Below are 20,342 nucleotides of genomic sequence, written 5' to 3'. Positions count from 1 at the left end.
CGTGGCTCAGTAACATCTGTCAACTGCAGAAGACATGCCACAGGTTCCTTCTGAGGTTTTGTGTCCGTTTGACTTTCTAGCACTTAGAGATGACGGACGATCTATCCCCATGCAACCATCTCTGCCCCAGGCTCAGAGGGCCTCGGGTGTGCAGTCAGGGAACACCCCACATCCACCAGAACTGCTCTTCTTGGCTTCTTAGTGGATTTATAGGGGCGGATGGATAACCATTAAGAGCTAGCTTGTGGTATCATTCATTAACTTCTCCTGAAAATGTCAAGACCCCAACTCACATATAACTTGGGGACAGAACAGTTCAGAACTTTCTGTTCTGACAGATTATACTATTCACAACTCTCATCTTTATACAGTCTTCTATAACTGCAAAAAAAACTTCTTAGTATATTTCTTCAAAAGCTTTATTACGGAAACTCTACTTGAACCTAGCTTATCAAATGCCCAGTCTGCTTGCTGTAACTTCTATCAACTAGTAGCAGCTGAAAATTCTAGCCTTTTCACAACTTGGAAGGAGAGCCCATTGCTGAAAGCTGCCTTCCTAACACCTGCAGTTGTGACCTCTTTAGAAATTCATGATGGGAGTAGTCAAAAAGGCCTTCACTGGGGCTGGCGCTGTGGTGTAGTGGGTAAAGGTGCCCCTGCGACACCATATGGTTGACAGTATGTGTCCCAGCCACTCCACTTCTGATCCAGTTCTCTGCTAATGGTCTGGGGAAGCAATGGAAGATGGCCCAAGTGTTTGGGCCCCTGCCACTCATGTGGGAAACATGGATGAAGCTCCTATCTCCTTGCTTCAGCCTGGCCCAGCTGATGGAAGCAGTAAATAGAATATCTCTGTCTCTCCCTCTCTCTAACAGGCAGAGTTAGTGAGAGAGAAAGACAGAGTGAAAGGTCTTCCTTCCATTGGTTCACCCCACAAATGGCCGCTACGGCCAGCGCGCTGCGCTGATCCGAAGCCAGGAGCCAGGTGCTTCTCCTAGTCTCCCATGCGGGTGCAGGACCCAAGCACTTGGGCCATCCTCCAGTGCCTTCCCGGGCCACAGCAGAGAGCTGGAGTGGAAGAGGAGCAACCGGGAGTAGAACCCGGTGCCCATATGGGATGCCAGCACCGCAGGCGGAGGATTAACCAAGTGAGCCATGGCGCCGGCCCGTAACTCTGCCTTTCAAAATGAATAAGTAAATCTTTTTTTTTTTTTTTTTTTAATTTGACAGATAGAGTTAGTGAGAGAGAGAGACAGAGAGAAAGGTCTTCCTTTCGTTGGTTCACCCCTCAAATGGCCGCTACGGCCGGAGCTACGCCGATCCGAAGCCAGGAAACAGGTGCTTCCCCTGGTCTCCCATGCAGGTACAGGGCCCAAGCACTTGGGCCATCCTCCACTGCCCTCCCGGGCCACAGCAGAGAGCTGGACTGGAAGAGGAGCAACCGGGACTTGAACCTGGCGCCCATATGGGATGCTGGCACCACAGGCAGAGGATTAACCCAAGTGAGCCACGGCTCCGGCCCCATAAGTAAATCTTGAAAACAAAAGGCCTTCTCAGGCCTTACTCAAAGGATCTCGCTTTGGGGCAGGCATTTGGCCTGGTGGTTTAGATGCCTTGGTGTGATGCCCAGCTCCTGATTCCAGCTTCCTGTCAGTCAGACCCTGGGAGACAGCAGTGATGGCTCAGGTGAGTGGATTCCTGCCGTCCACATGAGAGTCTGGGATTGAGTTCCTGGGTTCCAGCTTCAGTTTCTCCAGCCTTTGCTGGCATTTGGAGAATGAAACAATGGATGAGAGCAATCTCTCTCTGCTTCCCAAAATTAATTAATTTTATTTTTAAAAAGGAAGTCACTTTTACAAAGATAAGGAGAGGTCTAATCACTGTCCTCGTTTATCTGCCTTCTTCTCCAGTCACCTTGAGAACCTGCATGCCACATCAGTCATTGCTGGCATCATCACATATGATCCGAGTTGACACAGTAGCCTCCTTCCTCAGCTCTGCGGCATGTGGCCCACGTGGCAGCCTTATGCCATGGGCTCATGGCCCTTCCATCCACCTTCTTGTCGGTACCTCATCACCTTTCCTTAGGTCAGTGTTCCTCATAGCTTCCCAGAGCCCAAGTCATCCTCTTAGTACTGTGTCTCCATGTGTAAATTCAGCCTCCAAGGTAGTGAAGAAAATTCCAGATTCTTCACAACCACGTACCAGTGACAGAGGAAAACTAGAGAGTGTCACAGCTCCGAAGGAATGTGTAATGTCCCTGAGCTACAGCAGATTGAGGAGCAAAAGCAGCCCTCTAGGGGCTGGCACTGTGGTGCAGTGAGTTAAGCTGCTGCCTGCTACATATCAGAACACTGGTTTGAGTCCCAGTTACTCCACTTCCAACCCAGCTCCCTGCTAATGTGCCCGGGAAGGCAGTGGAGGATGGTCCACGTGCTTAGGCCCCTGCCACCCATGTGGGAGACCCAGATGGAGCTGTGGGCTCCTGGCTTCACCCTGGATTAACCCTTGCTGTTGTGGCCATTTGGGGAGTGAACCAGTACATAGAAGATCTATTGATTTTTCCCTCCCTCCCTCCCTCTCTTCTTCCCTGTCTCCTTCTCTCTGCATTTCAAATAAAATGAGTAAGTCTTAAAAGAAATTAAAAAATAACAAAAGAAAATAGCCCTCTAAGAGAACCACAAGAACATAGCCAGAGTACGCTGAAGTATGTGTTGGCCACAGATCTCTATTGGGACCCAGCTGGAATCACCCCAGTTCCTCTGAGAATCTGCCTTACAGACCTCCTCAGGTACCGCGTTGGTCCACCCATCTTGGTGGCCTAATGACAGCTCTGAAATGATGGCTAATGGGAACTTTGTGATTTCAGGGCAAAGACGGCACTGCAGCAGTACCTGGCATGATGGGAGCGTCCCTGGGCACCTGCGAGCATCCCACACCCTTGTTTAAGGAAGTACAGGAACTAGCCTCAGTTGATTCCTTCTATTTGCACAAGTCACCTTGGACTGCAGGGAGCTGTTTTGCAAAAGCAATTTCATAGGCTTAGATCTCAAATTCATCTTGAGAACATTTTTTGAGGTAGTAATTTCCTCAGAGGACTGTTGTGTTTTGTTTTGTTTTGTTTTGTTTTCTGAGCTACCTGGACTCTTTATTAGAACAATCAATCATTTTCCTTTGGACCTACAATTTTTTGCCTATGCTGCAGCCACTTTGTGAGTGAGAATGATTGTGTCTGTGTGGACACACAGGGAGTATGTGTGTGAGTATGTGTGTGTATCAGAATGAGTGGATGTGTGTGAGGGATACCTCAGATTTTTCTTTTCTTATTTTGTGTGAAAATCTCTTTTCTACAGATTTTCCAGGGTTTAAGCATTGCTTGCTGTATAAAGAAAAACTTTACTGAATTATATACAGTTTGAATGAAATGTTATTTTAAAAACAAAACAATTGTTTAGTGTTCCATAAAGGTTATGTTGAATTTTGGTCAGATGAATATTTGTAAGTAAAAAATATATGCATTTCTGAACCTCAACTTACATAGATTTTCTTTATAAAAAAAAAAGAAAAAAAAAAGAAAAAGTTGGCTATAGTTGGCCTGGATAACAGGCTTTATACATGGTGCTGTGCAACATAGTAAGCTAGCATCTTACTGCCGTCAACATTAGCAGGTACAGAGCCTTTTTTTTTTTTCAGCCTAATTCAATAAGTTCTCAGGCTTCCGAGTCAGAAGGACAGAGTGGAGTGAAGTGAGGTGACAGATTCTCCACCATAGATTTTTTGAGACATCAAAGGGAACTAGCACTACTGTTAGTAGAATTCAGCCATGGCCCAGTGGTTACGCCTGACAGGACGTGGGCATGAGAGCCTCCCACCTGCCCTGACTCCCATCTCTGGTGTCGAAGTCTCTGGCCGTGCTTAGAACCTACAGTGCTGGAGCCTTAGCGCTCAAACTAAAAGTAGGGCATCGCTCCTGGAAACAAAGTGAGATCACTTCGTGCTTCCTGAAACAGCATTATCACTGTGAAACTAGAGAATGTTCTACAGACATACCTGTGCAAAGAAGAACAGCATAGTTTAGAAAGCTGTTTTCTCTTAGCTGTTCTCAGCCAATTCTCTTAGTCACTCGGGACTGCTGGTTGGTGTGCTTTTGTAAAATGAGATGGAGATTTCAGTAAAAATGTGGCTAAGATGCTTTCCTGCATGAAGCTGAACACTCCCATGGAGAGACAGGAAGGGGATCTCCCAGGATGACTGCAGATGACTTCTTCTTACAGTGAGTACTGCATAGCCCTTCTGCGGCCCTTAGCTTGGCACCTGCTCCGACTTCTGGGTCAGCTTCAAGGCGAACTCACCAAAGGTTCTTGACTGTGTGAAGGTAGAACTGGCCTTCCTCTTCCCTTTGCTAAAAGAAGGCCGAAGGCATCATGGCCAGGAAGTGAGGGCTGCGGTCTAGAAGTTTGCGGTGAGTGTGTGTCATTGACAGGGCCCCGGGCCCACCCACCAGCCACTCCTGATGGGGCTGCTTGTGTCACAGCTGTCCTGTCACCAACCTGCATATTCCTCAGAAGATTTAAATATGTTTGATTGTGAATGAATGTTTTTAAAATGTATTTAAATGCAATTTTTCCTGTTTTCAAAATGATCACTCAAGATTCAAACACAGAGTTTTCCAGGTTATTTTTTCAGAACATCACTGATTTTAAAATCTGTCACAGCAGGGACTTGGGTTTTGTGCAGATGTGAGAGTGCTAATGTGAGAAGACCAGTTTAAAAAGAAAAACACCCTAGTTTATTTGGAATAAAGTGTTATTTAGTGAGGCCCACTCATTGTTGTTTCTAATCCTGAGAAACTCCTCATTCGGCATTTGTAACTCAAAACACTATAGATAGAGTTGGCATTTAGAAGTCCTGGTAAATATAAAGAAACCAATAATGAATTGCTGAGACAATCGAACTCAAATAGCATTAGAAAGCTGAAGGCCCAATGAAATCACAGTTTCACACTTCAACTCTGTGGATAAATCTTGCCTGTGGGTAGAAACAGCAGTCAAATAAAAAGTGCTTTACTATAATTAATTTGAAGAGAAATGTATTTATTAAAACAAAGCTGTTTGCTGCTTTACGCAGGTGCAGTGTTCAGTCAGCAAGGAAGTGGGAAGAATGGGACATAGTCTTGTGTCTATACCCAAGTTCTTAACTAAGCTTCTCGCTGTCTCTAATACTGCATTCTGTTTCTCCTTTTGTGCCCTGATTGTAACCCAAAATTTATGAACTAGAAAAGAATGTCCAATTTAATAAGTTGCATTTTTTTTCCTAAGCACTTTATTCAGAACAATACATGTTCTTCTGGTAGTGTTTGGATAATATGATTTTAACCCATGCTAATAAAAGCCAAGAGAAATCGTGGCAACTTCTAAACAAGGAGTCTGTTTTCCAAATGTCTAGAACACTAGGAAACATGAGAAGGTAACGTGAACGTGTACTGGCTTTTGGAACCTGTGACTCTTGGTGGATGAAGGGCAGGGAGTGGTTGTGTGTTTCCCAGTGGGGGCGGCCTCAGGTAACGGGGGGGACCCCTCTCTTCCCGGCCCTCCGGAAGCCAGCAGGTCCTCTCCAGGTGGCCACTCCCAGCCACCCAGACAGCCCTCCCCAAGGTCATGTCCACTTGCATGCTCTCTTGTCCCCTCAGGAGTGCCACTCCTCTGCTGCCACTGCCTGCTGGACTCAGACCCAGGGCTTGGCACGTGACCAGCCACACGGTGCACAAACAAGTGTGTCCCCTGGCAAGGACACACACAGGTGCCCTCGGCTCACTCCCCACACACTCCTTCTCCTCCCTGTCTGTGCAGGGAAGGCAGCACCTCCCGTCTCGAGGCCTCGCTGGACACAGGAACCAGGGCCTGGGGGAGGACAGTGAGGGGACTGCAGAGAGGGCAGCCAAGGCGAAACTGAGCCCGGGCGGGAGACCAGCAAGACCTGAGAAGGGGGAGAGGGGAGGGGCACTCCTACCCCAGCTGCTGATGGCCACCTGCAGCAAGGGGCCCTAACGCCTTCCGGGCATGGGGCCGGTGCTGCTGCACCGTGCTGAGCTTCCCAGACCGCTTCCCAGACCGCTCGGCAGAGAGGCAGCTGGAGGCACGTTTCCGTCTGGCTTCAGGGAAAGCTGTGGAGTAGACTGTTGAGCCACCTTCCCCTCTCTGTCGCTGCAGCTCCTCCTGGCTCCTGGCTCTGCCGGGCGTCAGCCATCTCACTGAGTGGAGGGCCGGAGCCAGTCCTTAACCGTGGGGCCGCCCTCCTCCCTGCCAGGCGTGCACGTCCAGGAGCCAAAACAGTACCTGCCCTGCCGCGTTTGCTTCTCTAGGGAACACCCAAGGCAGGGCCTCCACCAAGCTGCTCTGGCCTGAGAGAGTGGGCTGATCTCGGGAGCCCTTCCTGTTGCCCCCATTCCCTATGCCTTGAGCCTTCTGGGCTCCAGAGATGCCCACCATGCTGAACCCCCAGCAACCTGGAGGCACAGTAGTGGGGAGGAAGGCAGGAGTCACCATCCCTCCCACTCGGACTTATCGCTGGGGACCCTCCAGCTCCCCCTGCCCAGCCTGACTGTCCTAGCCACTTCCTGGGGAAACTTCAGGATCCACCACCACCACCACCACCACCACCACACACACACAGGCTCCATTCCCACACCTACTCTTCCCTTCTTCCCCCCTGCTTTCCGGAGCCTTGGTTGCCCCCTCTTACCTTGCCAGTGATGGGTACAGGGGAGGTCCTTGGCTTCCCGGCCTCTGCTAGCCGGGTGCATCCCTCTCTCCTTCCAAGTGGGTCACTGGGAGTCCCACTCAACACCTGTGGGGCCAGCCCAGGCACAGGGCTCTTGGGCACCTCCCAGTCATTTGCCAGCTCTGGTGGGGTTGCCCTCCTGGGCCCACTCAGAGGGAAAAGCAGAGTCCCCAGGGCGTGGAACAGTGAGAGGGAGCTTTCCTGCCGCTGCGGGCTCCGTTGGGCATGGGTTCACACAGGGGCCCGGTACAGATGCTGAGGAGTGCTGAACGTAGGCATGCTGGCACCCAGAGGTGGCATGAGGTCATGGGGGACGCAGTGGCGGGACGCAGCACGCCCGCGACCACAGGCCTTGGTTCCCACCTTCCGGTAGCCCGCCTCAGCCTTTTATCCCCAGAGCCAGCTCGTGGCTCAGCAGAGAGCCCGCACAGAGCCATCTGCTGGGAGCTCACTGCCTGGCTGAAGAGCCTCCCCTGTGCTAGGTGCGCAAAACACCATGGCCTTTTCCTCCTCCGTCAGACCACGGAGTATGCCTGAGCTGGGGAACTTGACAAGTAAACCAGAGAGGAAACCAGGCAGCTCGCAGCAGCTCCTAACAGGTGCTTTTTCCTGAGATCCAACCCCCTCCCCCCCGCCCCCTGAGGGCCAGCTAAGCCAAGCAATTCAGTAACAGCTTTAGGCAGCCGGCCCCACCAGGAACTCTTAGGTTTTCAAAGTGGGTGCTTAGCTGGAACCGGAAACCCAAGACATGAGGAGAGAGGGTTCAGCAGAACCAAGTGAACCCTGCTTCCACACGTAACAAGCATTGCGTTGTGAGCTTGCCCTGATCTGAGGACAGCCACGAGGGGCAAATCTGGCAGCAGGAAGTGACTGTGTGACAGGGGCAGGCAGCGTGAGGAGGCGCTGGGTGCCAGTCCTCATCTGCCTCCTGGTCAGTACACCTGCAGTGGCACAGCCCACCTCACTGCACCGTGTGCACATTCAGTTCCCAGGGAAAGCTCCACAATGGTGCACCTGTAAAGCAGATGTATTGCTGGGGAACGGTGTCCCACATAACCAAGCGTCCTCTGAGATGACACCAAACCCTGAAGCAGAGGGCAATAGCTGATGGCACTATAGCTGATGGCACTTCACTTTGTAAAGTCCCAGAGACAGAAAAAAAAATCAATGCACATCCCATATGCTCTTTAATACCGCAGGAAAACACACACTGCTGGTTTTCATTGTCCACAGCGACAGCTGAGCCCAAAAAGTGCCAGTGCTCAGAATACATGGCGCTTCTGGAGGGGCAGCTGCGCCCGCAGAGCAGGAACGCCGGCTCAGGCCACGTCCTCGCGGGAGGGAAGCACCTTGGGGGCGCCCACCTCGCCTTCGGCCTCGCCGCCTGTGGAACAGCAGGTTCTTCAGGACTTCTGATGCTGTCCCAGCCGCCGTCCCCAGAGAGACAGGAGGGCAGGGGAGCTCCACCCACCTCACTGCCCACGAAGGTGGGGGTCAGGTGGGAGGGACAGCAGACCGGGCTCAACTTGTGTGTTAGGGACTGGAAAGTAAAGAATTAGGAGAAGGGACATTTGCTGGCCACCTGAGGTGTGTCAGGCACCAGGCTGAGAGCTTTGCGTCCTGTCCGCCATTCGTCTTCACGCCAGCTCTGTGAGGAAGCTTTCCCTGGGGATGCTAGTTTGTCGTTCTCTCCATTTCACAGATGAGCAAACTGAGCCCAGAAAAAGCAGGTAAACAAGGGAGCCAGGAATCAAACCCAGGGTTGTGTTGCCAGAGCCACTGACCTCTGCCCCAGTGCCTTTTTCTTGGCAGGAAAAGTTCTGGGTACGTTGGAAGCACGAGCAGGTGTGACACAGGAAAAGAAAGGAGCAGACAGTAGCATTGCAGAGGGGCGGCTCCCCAGTGGGGCCTGTAGGAGGCTGTGTGCTTACTCCTGGGACCTGGGTGGTCTGGGCTCAGACCCTCAGGAACTGTCCCCTTTCTCATCATCTGAGGCCAGAAATCTGGCTCGGGATCTCCCATCACTCTCCCTACAGCCCCTGAGGGTTTCCCAGGGCTCCACCCTCCCCCTGCCCCAGACTTGGTCCTGAGTTAACACCCACTTGTTCCCAAGCACCCCTCAAGAGACTGCTGATCCTGGGCCCAGCGGGAGGGTGAAGATCTGCACCAGGCCCAGCGCCAGCCCCACTTCCCAGGACTCCCTGACTCCCTCCACTGGGCAGCGGAAGTAATTACACCTCCTGGAGCAGCGGCAGGGGTGAGACCAGGCCAGCACAGGTCGGCTCCCAGCATATCCAGCGTGTCAGCGGGTAACGGGTTAAACCCCACAGGTGGAGTCACACGCGGATGATCATCATTTAGATCTCCCAAGCATCCAGGCCTCCCACCCTTTGGGTTTTCCCAGGAGATTCATCCCTCAGCCCCTCCCACCCCATCATGGGCTCAGACCAGAGACTTGTAAGTCAGCCACAGGAAGAGCCCAGGGCAGGCCCGGTTCTTCCCCCAGCTGTGGAATGGGCCAAGTCCCATGTACTCTGGGTCCCCTGGGTTCCTACCCAGACACAGGGGCTGAGGTCCCAGCGAGCCTTTGCAGAGGCTGCGGCTGCTCCCCAGGACAGGGAAGGTCCTCCACCATCACCCCCTCTCCCCATGCAAAGGTGGGCGCAGGGATACAAGGGCCAGAGAAGCCTCCCAGCAGAGGCCTGCACAGCCCTGCCAGCCCACGGGGGTCCAGCATGGGCCGGAGAGTTAAACCTTCTTGGTGGCTTCCACCGGGAAATGCAAAGCGGTACTTTTGCAATGAAAAGATGACTCCAAAACAGGCCGCAGCAAACATGTCAGGAGGTAGCAAGAAGCAACACTGTTGCTCCATCAAAGCACAAATGGTCCAGCAGAGATACTCAGGCTCCCATCCGCAGAACTGGCCAGGTAATTACTATCAGCAACCCCGCCCCCCTCCCAGCACAAGTAGCAGCCACACATTTCTTTTCAATAAAGGCCAACTCTGCCTGCAGGACTTACCCTGAGGGGTTTCCGTGTCTGTAAAGCGGAAGTTGGGAAAGAGCAAGGCCAGCTCTTTGTTGGCGTCTTCCCTGTCCCGGCTTCCGTGCACGGCGTTACAGGGCATCTCTGTGCCGTACTGGGCCCGGAGGCTGCAGGGATCGGCAAAACGGAAAGCAGCAGCCATTTCATTTGTAAAGCAATGTTTTGCTTTCTGGCAACACGATCACCGGCTACCAATCAGCACTCTGCACGCCTGAGATGCCGCTTCCTCCCTCGTGGGCACCACCACCAACAGCAGCCGCGTTGTCACTCCCGGGAGCCGGTGTCTGCTCTGTCGTGGCGGTGCTCTGTGCGTGGGGCCGGCTGCTCTCCCCGCACAGCTCACTGCGTGTTTGCCACAGCCCTCTGAGGGACACGGCTGTTATCCCCATCTTAGAGCTGTGTGAGCAATGGAGCAAACGCAGGAGCTGCCATTTTGTCACTGCCGCAACCAAGGGCTAGCACCATGCCGAGTGATGATGATACGGCCATGCACAGTTCATCCTCGCAGTAACCCCATCAGGTAACACTAACGTGCCTGATACAGCCGCACGGGTAGGCACGTGTCAGGTGCGGTTCTAAGTACTCCACGAGCTGTGCACCAAGAGAACTTGAGGAACTTAGTGGGTGAGTTTATTTGGGTGTGAAGAATTGGAAATCTAGGCATGATTTTTGATTATACACATTTTCTGTGAACTGTTTGAAGTACCTATATATATGTATATGTATCAGTATACACACACACACACACACACACATTTAGAGATGAGCAAACTGAGGCAGAGAAGGCACTTGCCAGAGTACGTGGTGACCTGAGATCTAAGCCCTGACTCATACATGAATACCCCGGTCCCACACGACCACCGGGTACAAGTGCTGCGCCTTGGCCCGTTGTCAGCTTCTTTCCTGTTGGTTGAGCTCTCTGCTTCAGTGGGTTTGGCACTGGCCATGCCAGACCCAATACTAACGGCCAAGGAGCAGCTCAACCAGCCTGGTGCAGAAGGGGGTGCTGGCAGTCTAGAGGGCCTCAGGGCCCCGGAGTGGGGAGGAGCGTGGAGGGGCGGAGCTGCCATGCAGACTCTGTCTTGCCAAGCTGGAATCTGCATTTTCCTGGGAGCACACTATGGGACTCGCTGAGAGAGAGAGAGAGAGAGAGAGAACAGTGACTGAGACAGAATCCAGCAGCCTCCCTCAGCACAGAGCAGAGGATTGGCAGAGACAGCTGAGGCCGAGCACCGGGTCAGGGGACCTGTGTCAGGGTCCCTCCAGATATAAGACAGAAGGGGCCATCTGGTGACCAGAGAGCCGTCTGTGTTCCCCTCCATTCTGAGTTGAGCACCACAGCTTCCTGGGATGTGGGGGATGGATGACAGGACCCCAGCTGGTGACGTCACCTTTCAGGCTGCTCCCTCCTGGCCACATGGGGGTCACAGGGCCCCATGAAGTCTCTCCAGGCCGTGACCACATCCTCAGCGCCCTCAGTCCTGGTGAGGATCAGGAGATGGCTCGGCCCACTGCACATGTGACGCACCAGCTTCTCAAATGCCTCCTAGGCACAGGGAGGGGACACAGTGACCCAGGGAAGGAGCCGTTGGGGCCTGCAGGGGGGGCGGTGGGCAGCCATGCCACCCACCAGCATGCCCATGGACACTCAGCCACAGCACTTCCCCTGCCTGGCCTCCCCAGCCAGCTGGGGAGGGTGCCAGGGAGGGGAGCCAATAATGACCAGCCACACCTGAAGAACCCCAAAAGGTAAGACTTCAAGTTGACTCAATATGGGGTTAAACACGAGAAAATGCTAAGAGGTGGAGGCATCTGAAAGACCATCCATGCGGGAGCAGGCATTTACCCTCGCCATGAAGACATCTGGGTTCCATACTGGAGAGCCTGGGTTCAAGTCCCAGCTGGTGCAGACTCCTGGGGAGTGAACCAGTGGATGGGACAGCTCTCTCTGCCTCTCCCTCCCTCTTTCTTCTCTCTCCCTTAAATACATAAAACTAATCCTTAAAGATCATATATATGGACATCGCTGGATGGTTTAACCAAAGGGTGGAGTACAGTTGAGACTTCAGTTGTTGGTTGTTTTTGGTGTTTTTTTCTTTGGTGACACCTTGCAACCCTTTCTCCTTCAGGTAGCAGTGCTCTGGTTTTCCTCTGGGTCACAGCCCTTCCCCATTTCATTTGGTTCTATATTGACTGACGACCACGCTGCCTATCCCTTCCAATACACAGGTCCCTAACCTAAGAGGCGAGGCTATGACCCCAGCCAGGGCAGCAGACTGCCACACAGAGGGACGAATAGCAGAGGATTCTGCGATGTCCAACGGCTGTGTCTACAGCGAGATGCGAGCAGCTTGGCTTCCGAGATCCCAGGACTGGCCGAGTTCCTCTCCTCCTTGTGAACTCGTCCTCCAATGCTGCTCCCTCCTTTCCGTGAGCTGTAGAGCACACTCACAAATTCCGTATTCACTCCTTAGGGTCCAGATTCTTGCCTTGCAACCACCGAGCCCCGCCTGATGCACCTGTCCTCCAGGCGGAGAGCAGAGACCTGACCCACCATGCTCTGCTGGCTCCTAACCTACCAGCCATCTGGGAACACGCGCGGGAAGCCGGGCAAGGGATGGGAGGGTGTGGGCACGATGAAGCGAGGAGCTGACCTCTCCAGCTCTGTGCTGGTAGAAAAGTCTCATCTCTGCCTCTGTCATGGTCCTCTCTTCACTCGTTAGGATGTCAAACCCAGCTTCCTGGATCTGCAGAACACAGATGTGTATCTGAGTACTCTGGCAGCACAGCAAGCCCAGAGCCATGTTTCACGCAGTTAAAATATAAAAACTAAAGACGGGCAACGTCCGAAGCTGTAGAGGCTCTCAGGCCCCACTGCACCTGTCCCCAGCAGATCCAGCATTTATCATTCACTTGAGTGGAATGTGAGTGACGGCTCCTTGGCTCCTTCTTTCCCCTCAAGGATGCCCCACCTTGAGGACACTGGTGCCACCCGAGTGCTCTCTCACCTTCACCATAATCTCATCAGCCTTGCCGTGCACCACTGCATCTGGCTTAATGATCGCCAGGGTACAGGTCTTCTCCGAGGAGACTGGAAGAGGCCGAGAGAGGGCGCTGTGAGGTGCTGGTGGGGGAAGCTCCCACGAGGCACTACACAAGGCTCCACTGCACAGAGTGCAGGGCTCCTGGGGTGCTGTCGCCTGGCTTCTTAGCTGTGCCCCTGCAGACCCAAACTCTTAAGCGATGCCCCCTGGGCTGGCTCCAGTCCTCAACCTCAACCTGGCTGCGAGGAACCGAGGCTGGCCCCACGAACCCAAGAGGGGACCTCTGAGAGACTGCTCAGGAACAGAAAGCGAGAGAGAAACAAATGAATCAGCCTGGAGTGGCAGCAACACAGACCCGGCCACCCGCCGCCGCCTGTCCCCGTCAGGATCTGCAGCCTCCGCTGCTGCCCGTGCATTCTCCTCTCTCCGGGCTGCCTTGCCTCTGCTGCTTTTCACCTTTCCTGCCATATGACCAGTAATGGCTGCCCCGGGGCCCGGAGTCTACACAGCTTTCGGCTCTAGTCCTTGCTGTTTCAATGCAAATTCCAGGAGAAGGCGCCTCGATGGGCCAGCTCCTTGTGAGCTGAGGCACCAGTTGCACACTGGCCAGTCTACACCACAGTCTGCATTCCCCCCAACACCTGTTCCCACCCTTCACGTTGGTTGCGGTGCAACGAGACAAGACCATATCTGCACTGAAGGAGCATTTTCAATGCAAAAAAAAAAAAAAAGTCTCAAAAACATGAAAGGGCCTGAAATCATTTTAGGCAATAAATCTGTCCGTTTTCTCATGATGATGAATTCGAATGTGCTAGGAATTCTTACACTTTAAGAGATTGTTATAGGGGCTGGCACTGTGGCATAGTGGATAAAGCTGCCGCCTCCAGTGCCAGCATCCCATATGGGCAGCAGTTCTAGTCCCGGCTGCTCCACTTCCGATCCAGCTCTCTGCTATGGCCTGGGAAAGCAGTGGAGGATGGACCAAGTCCTTGGGCCCCTGCACCTATGTGAGAGACCTGGAGGAAGCTCCTGGCTCCTGGCTTTGGATCGGTGCAGCTCTGGCCATTGTGGTTATCTGGGGAGTAAATCAGAGGATGGAAGACCTCTCTCTCTCTCTCTCTCATTCTCTCTCTCTCTTTCATTCTCTCTTTCCTCCTGTCTCTGTATAACTTTCAAATAAATAAATACAATAAATCTTTCAAAAAAAGAGATTGTTACAATAAGTCCCATTATTAATAGAGTGATGAGTGAGCTCACCAGGAAGTGTAGAGGGAGAAGAGGCCAAAGCAGGCACGCACTGAGCCCCAGCTGGAGAGTGCAGCCCAAGGAACCAGTGAGAGAAAGAGGGGGGAGCCGGAGGAGCAACACAGCAAGCACCTGACAGGTCAGAGCCGAGAGGAGGGCTCTTGAGGAGGCAGATGTGAGATCCTCCTATTCTGCCGAACCATCCCCCGGACTAGAACTGGCGCCTGCCCGTCAGCTTGGGCACCACGAGGATCGCCGTGGGCAGAGGCCAGGCATGGGTGGGAGGCAGAGAGTGGGCAGATGTCCCAAAGCTTGGCCGTCAGCGAGAGCAGGCTAAGGGCCAGGGCACGGCAGGGTGTGGTTTGGGAAGAAATCGCGAAGGAGGGCGGAAAGAGGACATGAGCAGAGAGGAGGCAACAGGTGGCCCCGGCAGAAGCCCAGCTGCTGATTCCGTCTTCACAGCTGAAGTTTTCTGGAGGCCCTAAACCGTCCTCCTTCCGTGTTAGGATCCAACTCAGCCTCGTGACCCACACCCGGAGAAACAGCCCCTCCACTTCGTGCAGGCGTTTCTAAAAACTCCCTCTTCTTAGCAGCTTGGCTCCTGAGCCTCACCCCTTCTCCCTGGTGTCTCAGTACCCACGCAGGATGCCACCCCACAACTGCTTCCTACTTCCTGGCTTCTCTTACAGCCAGACCAAGTCGGTCTCAAAAGGGTGGGAAAAAATAAAGATTTTTGAAAACATTTTTATTGACTTGAAAGGTAGAAAGAGAAAGTGACCGACAGAGATCTCCCCTCCACTGGTTCATTCCCCAAATGCCCACAGTAGCTGGGGTTGGGTCAGGCCAAAGCCAGGAGCCAGGAACTCAACCCAGGTCTCACCTGGGGGGCAGGGACCTGAGTCCGGGAGCCATCATGGGCTGCCTCCCAGGGTCAGCGTAAGCAGGAAGCTGGATCAGAAGTGGGGGCAGGGCTTGAACTCAGGTGCTCCAATGTGGTAGGCAGATGTCCTAAGAGGTGTCTTAAATTGCTACACTGAACGCCCACCTCTTTCAGCTCAGGTCAGGACTCGGTCAAGCCCAGAGTCACTGCCTTAAGTCCGTTTCCCTCATTTGACTGAGTGGAGCTCGCCATGAATGTCACACTTGTTCTACTTGAACGAGAGAGAGCGGTGGAATGCGCCCAAGATGCTGCTCCGGGGCAACTGGCAACGAAACAGTTGATGCTTGGTCTGCTCAGAGTTCAGACTGCCCAACCCGCTGACTGCTCACGCTCACGCATTTACCGTCCAGCGGATCTGGCCGCCTCGCCCCACTCGCCACACTCGTCGCTGCTGCACTCACCCACGTCCTCGTCTGCCCGACCGTCCTTTCCACGGGAAAGACATCCGTCTTCATCAGACAGAGCCTCATCCTTAATCTAGCACAAAGTGGTCATGAACGGAACGCAGTTAGCTCATTAAAATGCCCACTAAGCCCTCTCCAACCCCGCAGAAAACGAAGAGGCAAAGGCCAAAACACAGGGCCGGAAAGGGTGGGAGGCGGGGAGGGAAGGGAGGGTGATCAGAGTCTTGGAAGCTTGAGGAGCTCCTGTTTAGTTGGTGGGGGATGGGGGGGTGAGAGCTGGAACACCAGGAAATCCATGCTGGCTTCAGTTTTAGCCTCTGCCTGTTTCATGAGCATTAGGTAGGCACTGAAGAAAAAAGCAACATAGGAAATTGGCCAGAAGACACAGAATTGAAAATGCAAGTTGCTATTAAGTGATCAGCTACAGAGTGCGAAGACGAGTATAGGGAGGGGTCGCCTGTCTTCCCTGGAGGATGCACAAGGAACTGGAAGCATTTGCAATTTTTTTTCCCCTTAGGGGAAAACTGCTAGTTTTCTTGAAAAAGACTGGATTGGATTCTTATGCAGGCTATGAAAAGAGGGCTTTGCTATTTGGAATTGAATCTGAGAGCCTGCATAACGAGCAGGGAGAATGTTCAGGCACGCACGCGCTGGGCAGATGCACAGAGCATCTGCAAATGTCTCTCTCCACCCACGGTGTGTGGATTTCAAGTGCAGCCAGTGTGTGTGTGTGTGTGTGTGTGTGTGTGAAGAATTTGCAGCCTGTGTTATCATGGAAATAGCGTCTCACACGGCAAGCTCTGCCGCCCTTGTCTCTCCTGGTCCCACAGAGCTTCATTTCTAGATGAAAGGAATGCAGCTGGTGGGACCCCAAGGAAACCCTCCAGGGATGTGAGGGTCCTCAGGAGAGAGTTCACCCATAGGCCCGGGGAGCCCACAGTGCTGCCCCTCCGCCCAGCTGCATGGCTCTCTGACTTCAGTTTCATGTCTGCACTCAGTGTGTGTGAGAGGTCGCACGGGGGATGGAAGGGAAACGGGTAAGAGTAGTGAAAGGACTTTGGGAAAGGGGGTGCCTCTTACAAGAAGCTTCCAAACGCACACACATCACAGAGGTGCACAGCAGCTTCCGGGGCCGTGCGTGAGGGACAGAGCCAGCGTGGGACCCGAGTGCGGCTGTCCCCTGACAGCTCCCAGGAAGGTGGGCAGGGCGGCGGGGTGGGGCTGGGGCGGTGGGGGCGGGACTTGGGAGCCTGCAGCTTGCAGAACTTTCTCTTTACCGCTTTCCGCTCTCCGCCTTCAGCCAGCACCTGCTTCTCAGCCTCCAGCTGGTCGAGGATGGTTTTCTGCAGCAGCGGAGCATTGGCGCCTCTAACCACAGCCACCAGCTCTCCGCCCTAGCACAGGTTACAAGGGACCAAACCGGTGGTAAGGAGTCTGCCCAAGATCAAGGCCAGCCCAACCCAGCCCAGGCCCATGGCCTCTAGCTTCCTCTTCGCTGCAGGCTGCATCCCGGCCCAGGGGGCCCTCCCGTCTGTTCCCCGCTCTCACCCGGCTTTTCTCTTTTCCTCTCTCCCCTCTGCCTCCTCCCCGCAGCCCCTGCTTTCAGAGTTTCCCCGAGGTAGCGGGCAGTTGGTGAGGGCAGGAGCAGTGCACACTCTGTAGCTTGTGGGTGGCTCAATTCAGACAACAAATCCCTGAGCCAGCGCCCAGCCAAGGGCAAAGAGCAGAATCACTGAAAGTAAAAGGACAGAGTCGCGGCCTCCGTGAAGGAGGAGGAAAAGGTCGTCGTGCACAAGAAGTGATCGCTGTACAGCCAGGCAGCGCCATCTGGGTGGTCAGGGAAGCCTTCCTGGTGTGGGTGGCATCTGGGGTGAACCTGCGTTGTCTCGGTGTGCGTCCCAGTGGCGTGAGCACAGGGCACGGGGCTTCCCTCCATCACCATCCCTCCACCCAGGGGGCCACGTTCCAGCTCTGGTGATGGTGATTTATGGCTTAATGGCTTGCAGCCATCACACCGTGTAGAAACCATCGTGTGTCTACTGCGGGGCTCCCATGTCCAGCGTGGCTGCAGGTGCGCACACCTCTGAGCACCTGTCACTCTGCCCTCCCTTCCTTGAGAATCTCAGTCTCCCTACTACAGTGCGAGGCTGGAATCATGGCTGAGCATGAGCTTGTCATGTGCGATGCTTGCAGAGCTGAGGCCAGGACCAGACCAAAGTTCTCCAAGATGAACAACCTTGGCCTGGTCCTCAGGAGACCCGGCTGAGTAGACCCCAGTTTCCCTGACCGTACAAGGAGGGGGGCTGGCCTGGATCAGGAGCAGGGTATCAATCTGTTGTAAGTACAGACTCCTAGGGGCACGGAGCTCGACCGTGGGTGCAGCACCCAAATTCTCTTTGCAAAACACCGAACCACGTGGCTTCCCCCAGTCATCGCTCTCATTTCTGACTCTGTAACGACCTTTATGTTTTACGGGGACATAAAAGGTGAATGCAGAGCTCATCCAGGCTGTAAGGGAGTATTCACCGTGGTTCCAGCTGTCCTTTACGGAGCAGAAGACAGAAGTCTGAAAACCTGGAGCACTGAGGGCTCGGAGGACTCCTGCGCCGAGAAGGAGCACGTGCAGTGCAGGGAGACCACTGGGAAGCCTCATCGTCCACCGCCCACTGGGCAGAGCCCCAGAGCGGGCACCCTGCAGCACCGCATCTTAGGGGAAGTCTGTGTGTTGCCCACGGAACAGAACAGTCCAGAGGAATGTCCACACTCATGTGGTTCCGAGAGTGAGCAAGCTGATGCCAGCAAGACGCATCTCATCGAGCTCTGATGATCTGTGAGCGTCAAGTGATCTGCTTCGGAAAATGTACTTACCGCATAAAACAGAAAGGTGGGCTCGCACCTCCCGCGGTATTTGTTGAGGACATCAAGAGAGTCGGCCTCTGCCTACAGGAAACAGGCAGTCAGCAGGCCCCCTGGGCCACCGCCCTCCCGGTGCGGCCCTGCGCCCTGCGTCTCTCTCAAGCTGCTCCTGTCCCACGGCCTTGAGCCAAATGAAGAGGGGACAAAGTTCCTCCTGCGCCCAGCCCAGCCACGCCACCCAGTGATGGGGAGGGAGGGCGCTGAGGCCTTGCCCGCGTTGTCTGACAAAACCCACCGGGCGTGGACCTAACAGATCCTCAGGCAGCTTTTCCCAAGCACACTCTGCAGAAGCCCCCAAAACGGGTCCCAGGGGAGGAGCGGTCAAGGGCTTGAAGTCCCACTGCTTAAGACCCGGCTGCTCAGTTCTGTCGCCCCCCTCCTCTCTGTCTGTGAACCTCCAACCCGTGTGCGTGTCCACAGCGTCCCTCGCACACTGATCTGCAGTTGAGACCCATTTTCCCTCAGTGGTCCTGGGGACTATGTGCTGGCCGTCCCCTCTGTGGAGCAGAGGGTGGCAATTTAGGAGCTTGCGCTCTGGGAGTCACGTTGCAGCCGATAGTGTTCACAGGCCAAGAGTAGCACATGCCTTCCCCCCAAACAGCCTCGAGACACGGCCCCCAGATGATAAAGCCCCCAGATGATAAAGCATTGCCACAGACATCAAGAAAACATCCACAGCCAATGCTTTTCAGTGATCTGAACAAAGCAGCTCCCCCTTCCTGATGCCGTCTGCGATCTTCAAACATTGGGTGACATTTTGCTGCGAGAGACGCTTACCAGTGCAAAATGCAGAAGGTCCGGGCCAACCTCGAGCCTCAGCTTCTGGAAAAGGCTCACCGCAGGCTTGCAGGGGCCGCACCAGCCTTGGTAGACGTCAACGACTGCGTGGAACCGAAACCGGGTGCGCTCAGCAGGCGCCGGGGCCCCCACCACGCCAGGCAGCATGAGTTCGTGGTTTTGCTGTTTGTGGACTCAGATTTCTGACTTGCACATCAAGTGAGAGCCACTCACCTAGTTCAGTGTAAGTGTTCACTGTGGAATGACTGGAGGACGGGGCTTCCTGGCAGAGGGGCGGCTGCACTGGGCACGGTGGGAATGCCAGGCATGGATAGGCAGAAATGGAGGCGAGGTGCAAAGCCTGGGCAGCTGGCCCCAGGCACAGTCTGGGGACCCTGGGTGGCGTAGTGGTGGGTGGTAGTGGCAGGGGTCCCTGCAGTGGCTGGCGTGCAGGGTTGAGGAGCTCCATCCTGGTTTACTAGGCAGTAAGGATTCGTGGGGACTTGCAGAGAGGAGGGGGCCTAACACTCATCTTTGCTGAGCTGCATTTTGCTCTTCTCTCAGAAGGCCCAGGAAGATGGCTATCATTATCCCCTGCGCAGATGAGGGAGCAACTTCAAAGAGGTGAAGCCGCTGGCCCAAGTTAAAAGGAATGTTTTTCTGGCAGTATGCTTTAATGCATGCACACACGCTGCTCTAACAGGGTGGCTTACAGAGAGCAGGAATTTATTTCTCACGGCTCTGGAGGCTGGGAAGTGCCAGATCAAGGTGCCAGAAAGTTCTATTGCCTGCTGAGGGCCGCACCCTTCGGAGGAGAGAACTGTCCTCACCAGGGCAAGGCAAAAGAGAGGGCCAACATCTCCCTGGAGGCCTGCCGCAAGAGCACCCAGTCCCGCTCCTGAAGGCAGGAGCCGTCACGACCTAGTCACCTTTTTATATTATTTATTTATTTAAGTATGTGAAAGGCAGACAGGCAGCCAGGGCAAGAGCCAGGGCTGGGCCAGGCCTACGCCAGGAGCCAGGAATGCAATGCGGGTCAGCTGTGTGGGTGACAGACACCCAAGTACCCGGGACATCACCTGCTGCCTCCCAGAGTGTGTATCCACAGGACGCTGGAATTGGAAGCAGAGCCAGGACCAGAACCCAGGCACCACTCTGATGCGGGATGTGGATTCCCAAGTGGCTGGCATC

General features: G+C 54.2%; 2 protein-coding genes across 33 annotated transcripts in view; one reads left to right on the top strand and one right to left on the bottom strand.

The window, feature by feature from the left end:
• ARMC8 (armadillo repeat containing 8) overlaps positions 1–5,418 on the top strand; it is an 862,269-nt gene extending 856,851 nt beyond the window's left edge. For all 14 annotated transcript variants that reach the window (XM_089332200.1, XM_070072756.2, XM_017346800.4 and 11 more), the window contains one exon: positions 2,870–5,418. In XM_089332200.1, the coding sequence (XP_089188326.1) occupies positions 2,870–2,903 (34 nt within the window). In that variant the 3' untranslated portion in view covers positions 2,904–5,418. The remainder of the gene's footprint in view (positions 1–2,869) is intronic.
• NME9 (NME/NM23 family member 9) overlaps positions 1–19,442 on the bottom strand; it is a 42,707-nt gene extending 23,265 nt beyond the window's left edge. The window contains exons 1-10 of one of the 19 annotated variants that reach the window (XM_089332206.1): positions 19,152–19,421; positions 18,327–18,398; positions 16,736–16,852; positions 15,456–15,531; positions 12,834–12,916; positions 12,480–12,572; positions 11,217–11,371; positions 9,802–9,932; positions 8,252–8,320; positions 8,035–8,164 (exon numbers count right to left, since the gene is read on the bottom strand). In XM_089332206.1, coding sequence (XP_089188332.1) covers positions 8,253–8,320; positions 9,802–9,932; positions 11,217–11,371; positions 12,480–12,572; positions 12,834–12,916; positions 15,456–15,531; positions 16,736–16,852; positions 18,327–18,398; positions 19,152–19,319 — 963 coding nt within the window. In that variant the 5' untranslated portion in view covers positions 19,320–19,421 and the 3' untranslated portion in view covers positions 8,035–8,164; position 8,252. The other 18 variants (XM_008266230.5, XM_089332208.1, XM_008266229.5 and 15 more) reach the window with 18 other exon arrangements.
• Positions 19,443–20,342: the final 900 nt, after the last annotated feature.

Source organism: Oryctolagus cuniculus, chromosome 4, assembly GCF_051225735.1.
Source record: "Oryctolagus cuniculus isolate XC-2025 breed Fujian yellow rabbit chromosome 4, ASM5122573v1, whole genome shotgun sequence".
NCBI classification, from domain to species: domain Eukaryota; kingdom Metazoa; phylum Chordata; class Mammalia; order Lagomorpha; family Leporidae; genus Oryctolagus; species Oryctolagus cuniculus.
The sequence above is the reverse complement of the archived record's forward strand: the minus strand, read 5'-3'. Positions and strand labels throughout refer to the sequence as shown.